Below are 12,035 nucleotides of genomic sequence, written 5' to 3'. Positions count from 1 at the left end.
TAGGATACCTTTTCATTAATAGCTTTTTTTTGTTGCTTCCTGAGGTAAAGAATGAATTCATGGGTGAGGTTTCTTGCTCAGGCTGCATCACAGAGTGTGTATGTGGGGGAGGCGGGGATTCTTGTTAAATCATAAAATTAACTGATGTGCCCCTAGAAGAGTAAAAGTCTGGGATCACCAGCAGGAGAGAGACTTGAATATCCAGTACTGTCATCTTTACTGTCAACTCCTATATTAAGTTCTGTACCCTTTCTGCTTTTTATTTCTTGAAATTAGCTTATCACTTATGCTGCCGTTGTGGTTGTTGAGGGTTGTACATTTTGTGTGCAGTGCAGTGAGCACCAGGATCAAATGGGGTGGAGGGGCATGAGGTTTTTCTAAGGAGAACGTGGCGGCATTGATTAAACCAGATTCTGGTTTCAGACGTATGCCACACCCTCTTGCTCTGTGGTTCTCTCTTAGGAAAGGGCGCATACCCTTTGCAGTTACATACTTTGCTTCTTCGATAACGGTTCCCATCTCTCACTGCAGGCACTGCCGGCTCTGCAGCCAGCAGTATTTTCTTCTTGGCTTTCCTTCCCCTTAACCTCCCTCTCCATCCTCCAGGCCTCTCACTCATCTCTGAGTCTGCCCTCCACCCTCCACCGGGGCCAAGGTTTCCATCTGTGAAGCCTGTTGCCCAGGATACAGAGTACCCCGGGGAGGAGGGAAAGCAGCATGCTTGTGTTTTACGCTGGTGGCTCCCATAATCAGCAGCACTGTGGAAAGCTTGTGCATTCAAATGCAGGAGCCAGGGCTGTGGCAAGTGGTGGCGAGCAGGAGCACCGGGTAAGCTGGACTCTGGCCTCTGTGCGGGAGCCATGCTCCTTTGAGAACGCTTTGATTGGTGCCCCTGACAGAGCTGAAGAGCATTGCCACCTTCTCCATGCTGCGCGAGCCTTTATTTGAATTCCATGAAGAAAGGCTGTGTCTTTTTTTTTTTAACCATGTGATGAGACTGGACACAAATAGGAAATCCTGCATGGCTTTGTCATACACTGTGAAGTCCCTTCTGTATAATCCCAACAAAAAATCAGGTTTCTGTCTTCCTCTGGACTGTTTTGATAAAGCTCTTTTCCCATTTTAAAATCTAAGGTGTTGGAGACTCCAACTCCCCACGTCCTCCCCCCACAGCACACGCGCGCTCGCGCGCGCGCGCACACACACACACACACACACACACACACGGCTCTCCCAAACACACGAACAAATGTAATTTCTTAGCCTTGACTCTCTGTTCCTTCCATCCTGGTTCCATCCGTCCTTGGTGAGCATTAGTGCAGGTAAATGCCCTGAAGAGTCCTAGAGATAGCTCATTCAGGGAAGCAGCAGCCTCCCTTCCCTGCCTTTTGATTGCCCAGGATTTGCAAGGTCAGTCTTCATCCAGAGTGCCCACAGACACTGTGGAGAGAGATCCCTGCAGCCAAGGGTGCCAGCTTTGAGAAGTAGGGCCAGAACCTGAGAACTCACATTTTCATTCTCTCCTCTTCCCTCTTCCCCCACTCCCTTCTCCAAAACATGCCCTTCCTTTGAATTGTTGGCCGTTTCCCCGTTTCATAGCTGGAGCTCAGAGGGCCTCTTACCTTCCTGAGCCCTGGCACTGTTGGGATTTTCAGGTCGCATCTGTTTGTCTTTTCCATGCCCACACCGTTGGCCTTCTATGGCCGCCTGCGGGCCTGCACGGTAATCCAGCGTCTTTGGAGGTGAGCAAACAGCTGCGGCCCGAGTGCTGAGGGGGCTGCTCCTGAGGCAGCTGTCATCTGCCAGGTGGGTGGAAAAGCCCGTCTGTTTGCGGGTAGATTGGAAAATCAGTGTGTTGACTGTGTTCTTCTCTGGGCCTTTCTCCTGGCTGATAGGGAGTGTACCCATCCGGCCATCTGCAGAACCGTCCAGGCAAGAAGCCCTGCCAGACGCTTCCCCACCTCCCTTCCCACTGGCAGTTAAGAAAAGGGTCTTGGTTTCTCAGTCTGACCTACTTAGGAAAACAGGAATTCTCTACCTCACCATCCAAATGTGAACCCTACTAACTCCTCAGTATGTAGAACTGTTTTATAGTCTAGGTAACTACTCACTTTGTAAGCTCATTTCTTTCACACTAATAGGGAATTTTTAAAGAGTTCATATGGTACATGGCTGGGGAATGTAGGATTATACTTTGGACAGCATATTTCAAATTATCTGGTGTGTTTTTATCTTTACCCTAAGTTGATTTAATGATGTCACTTAGCTGAAACTGTTCTAGGTGTGACTGTGTGTCTGTTTGATTGGATCTTCAAGAGTGGAGATCATTCCAAGAATCCCAGTCCCAGATGGGAAAGCATTTGAGAGTCAAACAGAAGTGAGGAAATGAGAGGCAGGACCTGAGTGGCCCATTCTAGCAGCTGGGCAAAGATGAATGAGTCATAAATCAGAAAGTTCCAACCAGAACAGAGCAAAGGGGCAGATCTGCTCAGGTTGCTTGAATAGGAACAGGGACACAGAAACAATTAGCAAATGTTTGTATGGAATTTAAAATAAATTGTACTAATCACTGATTGAACTAGGTGTTCTGTACATTAGCAAGCATTGCATATGTTAAATGAAAAGTGATCCCCCTAGAAGCAGTGTAGCCTGAAACTCACAAGTTAAAAACTCTTGTGAACTGTGCTCAAGGCCCAAGGTTGAGTTTGCATGCATATGGGGTTTCCTCCCTCTCACCTCTCCAAAGCCAATCTCTTTCTTAGTGAGATTTCTGTAACAAAATCTCTCTCCCAGAGTTACTTGCCCTTTGAGATGCTGTTTATACCTATACGTATGGATTAGATATGGAGATGGATGATAGGTGTGTGAAGTCTTAGGTGACTTGCCTTTCAGTCTTCTAAAAAATAATTGGAGGAGAAACTTTTGAGAAAATAAGACTTCGCTGTTCATCTTTATGTTGACAACCTAAATGGCTTTCAACAAATTTTCATTTGAGCTTTGAAGTCATATTAGCTGGGTTCTCCAACCTCTGGTTTCACACTTAAAGTCTGAAAATGATGTGCTTTTCATGATCATGATTATGAATAGACAAAAGGGGTATTGGTTGGATTTGATCGTTGTGTTTTTATTTTAAAGACTGTCATAAAGAAATGCCAAACATTTTAGTTGTCATTAGTGATGTTTATAAGGCAGTAGATTAGATTGAAAATGAGGATTATGGGCCTGGATTGATAGTACAGCGGGTAGGACATTTGCCTTGCATGCAGTCAACCAGGCTCAATTCCCAGCGTACCATATGGTCCCCGAGCACAGCCAGGAGTAACCCCTGTACATCACCGGGTGTGACCCAAAAAGCAAAAAAAAAAAAAAAAATGGAAAAAAGAAAATGAGGATTGCATTTAAAATAATTGGGGTGGGAGAGAGTCAGAGTGACAGTGCATTGGGTAGGGCACTTGCTTTGCATGTGTGCCCCCAGGTTGGATCAAACAAAAGTGATCCATGTGATTCTCTGGGTACCTGAGCTCAGAGCCAGGAGTAAGCCCTGAGAACTGCTGGGTTTGGCTCCCAAACCAAAATAAATACATTAATTAATTAATCTTTGATAAAGGGGACAGATGATGTTTTAAATTCCATCTTGTGTATTGTTTCTAAAGGAAAAAATGAACTAACCTTTAACCACTGCTGATCCCAAAAGCAATTCTAGCACCTAGGGTGCCTTTTGTGTCTTGAGCACTTCCTGTCTTCCTCCTAAGACTGCCTTTAAAACTGTGTTTGTAGACATTTTGTTTGAATGTGAAATTGTTTGGACATGAGATTCTGGATGTCCCAGACAGGAAGTCACAACCCTCCCTGCAGCCTTAGATTTCAGATGACCAGTGCATCTGATGCTCGTGGTGTTTGAAGCCCTTTTATTTATTTTTTGTATTTGCCGGAAACCTTCTGTGAATCAGGCCAGACTGGGAGGCATCAGTGCCGAGCAAGTTCAATGCCACGCCTTCCCACCCAGCGTACATGCAGACTAAAGGCAGGAAAGTACCATAGTCACTGAGGCAGGACACCAGGAACTTCTCTTGACTTTTGTAACATAAAAATTTCTTTGGTCATTTTACTTTACTTAACTCTCTAGTTTTTCAGAGTAACAAGGGAAGGAGCTCAAGAAGTGGAATTCTTGATTTTAAAGTGTAAGAGAGCACTGGAGAGGTAGTACAGGGGTTGAGGTACTTGCCTTGTTATGTGGCTGACCCTCATTCAATCCCCAACACCCGCATATGATTCCCTCAAACCCCCGTTCGAGCAGTCCCTGCCAAACACCATTGGGCCTGGCACTCAAAAAACAAATTAATAAATAGAAGTGAAAATGTGATGAATGGACTGAAAAGATTGTACTGTAAGTTGGGCACTTGCCTTTTATGTGGCCAACCTAGGTCTTATTCCTGGCCCACAAACCCCACTAAGTATAATTCCAGAGCAAAGAGCCAGAAGTAATCCCTGAGCACTGCTGGGTGTGCCCCCTACCTCCCCCCCCCCAATAAAAAGTAAGGAATATGCTTTCATTTAAAAATTAAAATGTGAAGGAGAGCATATGAAATATAAAAGGTCTGGGAGATGGAGCAATAGTTCTGCGGGTAGGGTACTTGCCTTGCATGCAGACCACCCAGGTTTGATCCCTGGTACTTCATATGGTGCCCAGAGCACTGCTTGGTATTACCCCCCCAAAAAAACCAAAAAACCCAAAAGCCAAACACAAACACACACACACACACACACACGTATGTATGAATATGTTATGCAGAAATTAAGTGTTGTCTCTCAGGCAACCTCTCCAATGCTTTCCTCTGGCCAGGTCATTCTCTTCTGAATATGATTTGACATTTTTATCTTTTTACTTTTTAAAGAGTTGATTCTGTAAGAAAACATAAAGAGGGTGACCTTTTCCAGAGAAAGCTAATGTGCAGGACATTCAGAAGAGTGGGCAGGACAAGATGACTAAGTCTTTCAAACATCTTCAGATCTTATTTTTATCAACCCCCTCTCCAGAGCACTAATAGTCTAAATTAAACACTGCTTCTTACTTCCTCTTTTTCTCAGCTTTTTGCTTTGGCAGCGAACCTGCTCAGCAGGAAACTCTCTTGTAAGTGGCAGATTGAATAACCAGCCTCTTAAAAAAATGAGCTATATTAATCCATAGCCCAACTCTCAGATCAGGTGCAAAATCAGTCCTTTTGCCCCCAAATATTTGTCTTACCTGCCTATGATAAACATAGTGTGATGTTTGTAAATGGTTAAATTGACAGTGAGGACTTTAGCTAACAGGATGATGCTGTCTGAGGAAAAACAGCAATAAAAGGTGGGGGCAGGGTGATAAAAGCCCCTTTTTACAGCCTTTCCAGAGCCCTGTGCCCTGTGTCCTTGTGCCTTCTTATGGTGGAGACCCCCAAAGCTAGGAAAAAGCAGCTGTCATCCCAGGTGTCCCCACGAGCAGGTATGAACTCTAGGGACGTGCAGCCTTGAGGAATCCTTTCCAAGCACTGTTGCCTGTGAGAATACTGTCCAGCCCCCAGCTGTGGGGCCCTGTAAAACCAGCTGGGGAGCAGTCAGAAGCAAGAGCAGCAAGATGGACTGAAGAGCTATGAAGCTATGAAAAGGCAGAGCAGTCATCCTGCTAAAGGTTAAATTTTACCCCATTTCCTCGTCCTTTGTTTTCCTTTTCTTTCAGTTCCATGAAGAATGTCCAATTTCTGCTAAGTATCACAAGAAGTGCCCATATAAATCAAAGCTGATTTCTCTCTAGAGTTGCCATGTTTTGCTTCATGTTTTGATGTAAATGTCCTTTTTTTTTTTTTAATAGAAGCCACCCTCCAGTAGTGCTTTGCTGGGGTGGAAGCATGCAGACACATACTGCTGGGATTGAACTCCGACAGGCTTATGCTCTACTCTTGAGTTTAGGCTGCTCGCCTGCCAACTTCAGCTTCTTAGCTCTCCCTTATCGAAATATGTATTGACCTAACACTGACTCGTAGAAGTTTCTCTACAATCCTTTTCAACAGCCTCATATTAAGTCAGGATATTGAATTAGGTCATATTGAATAAAGAGTAAAGTGCTGTGCTATTTTTGTTATTTATTATTGGTTTTCTTTTTCTTCCCCCTTAAATTTGATAGCTAATGTGTTTTGTTTGTATTTTGTGATATTGTGATTTGTTTGTCTGCTTGGGGGCCACACTTGGCCGTACTCAGGGCTTACTCAGGGCTTAATCTCTGCATTCAGAGATCCCTCCTCATGAGGCTTGGAGGACCATATGCGCCGAGGACCATATATGCTGGGGACCAACCCAGGTCAAGCACCCTGCTCTTTGTTCTATTGCTCTGGCCTTCGAGTTAATAAGTTTTATCCTTAGGCTTTTGTTGACTGCTGACTTAGGACTCTCAGTCACATAGACTGCACATATGTAAGTAAATGAGAGAAGGACCTGTTAATGGAAGTTGTATTTTAGCTGTAGTGGTGGATTTGGTTTTGGTTTGGTTTGGTGCCACATTTGGCAATGCCCAGAGGTTACTTCTGTCTCTTTGCTCAGGGATCACTCCTTGTGGGGCTTGGAGAACCATATGGGATGCCAGGGATCAAACCCAGGTTAGCCACATGCAAGGCAAATGCCCTACCCTCTGTACTATCTTTCTGCCCCTAGAATTGATGTTTTAGCAGTGACATTTAAGAACTAACTCCACTTTTTCCCTCATGTTTTGTTTAGATTTCGACATAGCCCCAACTGCTGGTACCTGAGAGACTGGACTATCCACACCTGGATTAGGCAGTGCCTAAAGTATGGTGCACTGGACAAAGCCTTGTATACCCTTGTAAATAAGGTGAGTGGTTTTTATGCAACTGCTGGAGTGAAGCTGAAATCAAATTAGCCTACCCACTAAAAATAATCGCTGAGTCTACTGGTACTACGAGCATAGTGACTCAGAAGCAGACTGTGAATGTAAAGGGGAATCAAACCGAAGAACTCTGCTCTGAGAAGCAGCACTGCATTCCCGAGCCTGAAGCCTGGGGTTTCTGGCCAGACTCTCTTCAGTGAGGTTTAGGGAATGTGTCCATTTTGCAGGAATGTCCTTTCCAGTACTCAGACATTTTCAGGACTATGTTCTTAGATTACTCCAAACATGTCTTCGAATTCCCTAACACCTCAAGCCTTCAAAGACTCCTATGATTAGGGCTTTCTCCAAGGATTATTCTTGGGGCTAGAATGATAGCTCAGCGGGTAGGGCTTTTGCCTTGCACGTAGCCGACCCAGGTTTGATTCCCAGCATCCCATATGGTCCCCTGAGCACCGCCAGGAGTAATTCCTGAGTACAGTGCCAGGAGTGACCCCTGTGCATCGCCGGGTGTGACCCAAAAAGCAAAATATAAACAAATAAATAAAATATTACTCTGAAGAACGTTGAGCATTATGTTCATAGTGTGAAGTAGTGTGAAATAATATGAAAAGGTTATTAAAAACTGATCACTGTGAGTCTCAAACTGCAATGTAAATTTGATCTGTAAAAGGACTTTCACAGAATTTTAGTGAAATTGTATCATTCCTGTAATGTTATTGGACCTTGTATGTTAGAATCATATGAGAAATTTTTAAGACTTACAAATATTCTTCTCTACCCCCAAATTCCGATATAATTGATCTTCTTGGAGCAGGCATTTGGTATTTTTAATAGCTTTGTTGTTTTTAATGTGGACTTCATTTTTTTAGAACAGTTTTGGATTCACAGCAAAATAGAGCAGAAGGTACAGAGATTTCCCATCTGTTCCCTGCCCCCACACATGCCTGGTCCCGCCATCTCCCCCATTAGCATCATGCCCCACCTGCACGGTTATCATTGACGAGCCTACAGTGACACATTATTGTCACTCAGATGCAGGATTTACATTAGGGTTCACTGTAATGTTGGTGTCTGACACATAACTACCATAATAATTTCATGCAGAGTAATTTCACTCTCCCCTGCCCCAAGTCCTTGTGATCTGCCTGGTCAGCTGTCATTGGTATGTTTTTTAATTTTCAGACTGATTATCATTTGTGGCTAGGTTGAAAATCACTCACCAGTCCATTTCTTAGGGCTCTTTCAGCTTTAATGATTCATAACACCAAAATACTTTGTTTTTACCCTGCCCCTGGAGATTAGTGATCATTTGGATGCCTGCTTTGAGATTGTACCAGCTGTTTTTCACATCAGAGGCATCCCACACGGCCTCCTGGCAATTTAGCAGTGATTTGCTACTAGTGGTCAAGACTGTCAGCAGTTCCCAAAGGGGTGATATGCTTTGATAAAAAAAAAAAGGTCGTCAGCTATTTCTAGTGGTGGGGGAAGGTGTGGTGGGAAGAACAGGGCAGTTGAGAGGAATCAGACTAATTCTACTGATGTAAAGATTTAAAAACAAAAATGCATTCATTCTCTATATCATAAAATGCACCCACTGTCTAGTCAAACTTGATTGTGCATGAGCATCACATGGGAGACTCAGTGACACTAGCTCTCTGCGTCTCCTTCCCAGACATTTTTGTCCTGTGAGTTGGAGGCTTAGTAATCTGCATTGTTAAACACACTTACAGAGAATTCTTAGTGAGGTGCTGAAGGAGCCATATTTTGAGAGATTATGGTTAGTAAGTGAGTAAGTGTTCAGCTGCTGTGAACAAAACAGCTTAAGAACTTGATTAGTTGTGGTCAGTGGGCATATTTCTTCAGTCTTTCAAAACCAACCTAAGAGACAAGAAATATAACAAGAACTGGTAAAGATCTAACAGAAAGGGAACTCCTATGTACTCTTGGTGGGAGTACCTCCCAAAGACTAGTGGATTTCCCCACAGATTAAGGTGGAGCGCTCATGTAATTTAGCTACAACTTCCCAGTAATATGTGAAGGAAGTGAAATGATTATATTGAGTACCTATCTGTACCCACCATGGTCATTGCAGCATTATTCAAAGTAGCCAAATCATAGGAACAATCTATGTGCACATGGATGGATGAGCACATAAAGAAAACGTGCTAGCTGAAAACATAATGGACTATTTTCAGCTATTAAAAAAGGACAACTTGGGGCCGGAGCGATAGCACGGCGGGTAGGGCGTTTGCCTTGCACACGGCCGACCCGGGTTCGATCCCCGGCATCCCATATGGTCCCCCAAGCACCGCCAGGAGTAACCCCTGAGCATCGCTGGGTGAGACCCAAAAAGCAAAAAAAAAAAAAAAAAGGACAACTCATTTGCTGTAATGTGAGTACACTAAGTGAGAGCTAGAGAAAGACAAATACTGTATGCACTCACTTATATATGGAATCTGGGGGAAGGAAAAAAAAACCTGAGTACATAGAAACAATAGAAGAATGGGTGCAGGACCTGGAGGCAGGAGGGGTTTGGAGACATAATGGCCAGTGGGTCCTGTCTTCCAGTTTGCAAGAGGAATATGTTCTAAAGAGCTAATGTACAGCATCATTCCTGTAGTAGCTAACAGTACTGTGTCCTTAAAAGTTACTTAGAGATTAGACCTTAAATGTTCTCACTATTATTGTCACCCCAACAAAAAATGATAATCCTGTGGTGTTGGACTATGCAAATCATTTTGCAACACATGATAGGCACGAATATATATTTGCTAGAATATATGTTCATGCCGTATATTTCATACAGTGCTATATCCCAGGGAGGTTGGGAAAAGCTTAAGGATGAGGCACTACTGCAGAGTTCGAAGCTGTGTGCTTCCTTATGGGGTCTGTTCTTGCACTGATCTTCATACCTGATGAAAAGAACCACTGAGCCAGTGCGAGGTGTGAGGAGTTGGCTCGATTTGGTGCTCGTAGCCTCGGGGAGGCCTTTGAACTGAGTTGTTTTCCACATTTCAGTGTTTCTCTGTCAGACACCCACTCACAACTTTCTCACCCCGAATAAACAGTTGCAGCTCCCAAACCTCCTGAGTCACAGTGTCTCTGTCACCGTCACAGATACTGTGAAATCAGGCAGATACTTGCAAGCTCATGGTGGTGTGGTTCTGTGTCCTGGATAACACGGAGGCCCAGAGGCCCAGTGGCTGTGTTTCCCTACTCTTCCTTACATTTTTATTTTTCTTACAGGTTCAGTATGGAATTTTTCCAGATAACTTTACATTCAATTTACTCTTGGATGCTTTCATCAAGAAAGAAAATTACAAAGGTGAGAAATGAAATGCACATCCTTTTCTACATGGGGCTGCACTTCCCAAGACGGGGTGGGAGTGGGGGTGGCGGTCCCTTTCCCCTCTGATTCCTTATTGACACCTTTTCTGTTGTCCTTTTAAAATACGTATTTTAAATATGTAGAAACAGATACATAGTGGTTAACCATACCATTAGCCCCATGGGAAAATTATACCTACTTATTTTTCTTCTCCTTCTGAGTTTCTCGAGCTTATTTGCTTGTGTCTCTTTAGGCAAGGGGTGATGTGTTTAGTTAAACAGAATACCCTGTCTGAGCTTCCACTGCCAGCAGACACATGAAGGAGGGAACAGGGCTGTGTGGCTTATTTCATTCTCCCCATGGGCCTGTTCCAGTCTCACTAAGATCCCCATTCCCGTCTCCTCCTGTCTCCCAAGCTAGTCTCCCCACTCCAAGCCTTCCAGGTAGCAACCACACACAGGTGAGGTAGCACAATCAACATATAAAAGCCCTTCCTTCCAAGGGAAGCTCTTCTAAGATAAGGTAAGGCCTCCTGCAACCAGGACATCTGCTCAAGGGCAAAATACCACCTAGGGGTGTGTTTCTCCTTTCCTTAGTCCAACAACCATCTTATATTTACTTCTAAATAATCTTTCTAGTTATTTTGTATGGACACAGTAAGAGATACATTAAACTTGTAGGGTGGCTCTCCTGGGGACATCTAGAGATAGATCCCAGACTACAGTGCTCAGGCCAGATTAGTCTTTCCTAACCCTAGCAGGGTCCTAATCCAGTTGTTATTCTTTGGATCATGACAGAATTTGCCCATGACTATGCTCTTAACTTACAGTTAAGTATTATGGCACTTGGCCTGGGCCATTTCGATGCCACAGCTTGACCTGGGTCCAACCAGTTCCTAGTTGGGACCCTGCTTTGGGTGTGCTAGGAACTAAGGGCAGCTGAGGCTTAAGTCAAGAAAACATTTGTCCATGTGTGAATATTATTCAGTCAGTTAACTCCCAAGTTACAAAAGCATAGCATTAACTGTCTTCCTGTGTTTAAAAAGCAACATTTCACTTACAAATAAAAAATCAGAGATTTCTGAAGAATTTGACTTTACAAGTCACAGGTACTGCTCAGGGGGAAAAGATGATTAACCAGTTGGGGAAGCAGAGCACAGAGAAGTTAAAGGTTAACATAGAGGAATGGGAGTGCCTCAGGAGCACTGTGATTGGTGCAACCCAATAAACCTAAGATCCCTATGACCAGGGAGAAACGACAAACCAATGTTATCTTATAGTATCCTTCCATTTTCTTCTAGCTGTGGAGTCTCCTTTAATAGATCTACTATGAATATTACGGACTTTCCTTTATATGTAACTTACTTTTTTGTTTTTGCTGCTTATAATATTCTGTCTTTATCTTTGGCTTTTGTCATTTTGGATGTAATGTGTCTTGGAATTTTCCTAGTTGAGTCTATGTTTTTCTGGGACACTTTAGTCCTCTTGGATCTCATTCTTGTATTCTCAATCTGGAAAATTCTTATAGATGATTTCTCTAACTTTTATTTCTTCATCAGATTTGCCTTCCCACTTTTCAGGGATTCCTGTGATTCTTATATTGTTCCTCTTGTTCTGGTACACTGTTCACTTATTTTCAGACTTTTTTTTTTTTGCTTTTTGGGTCACACCTGGCGATGCACAGGGGTTACTCCTGGCTTTGCACTCAGGAATTACTCCTGGCGGTGCTCAGGGGACCATATGGGATGCTGGGATTCAAACCCGGGTTGGCCGCATGCAAGACAGACGCCCTACCTGCTATGCTATCGCTCTACCCCTATTTTCAGACTAT

General features: G+C 43.7%; 1 protein-coding gene across 1 annotated transcript in view; it reads left to right on the top strand.

The window, feature by feature from the left end:
- The window catches only part of MRPS27 (mitochondrial ribosomal protein S27), an 89,258-nt gene that overhangs the window by 59,165 nt on the left and 18,058 nt on the right, over positions 1-12,035 (top strand). Inside the window, exons 5-6 of the mRNA XM_004608503.2 lie at positions 6,748-6,862; positions 10,124-10,202. Coding sequence (XP_004608560.2) covers positions 6,748-6,862; positions 10,124-10,202 — 194 coding nt within the window. The remainder of the gene's footprint in view (positions 1-6,747; positions 6,863-10,123; positions 10,203-12,035) is intronic.

This window comes from Sorex araneus, chromosome 1 (assembly GCF_027595985.1).
Source record: "Sorex araneus isolate mSorAra2 chromosome 1, mSorAra2.pri, whole genome shotgun sequence".
NCBI classification, from domain to species: domain Eukaryota; kingdom Metazoa; phylum Chordata; class Mammalia; order Eulipotyphla; family Soricidae; genus Sorex; species Sorex araneus.
This window is presented reverse-complemented; position numbering and strand designations above follow the sequence as displayed.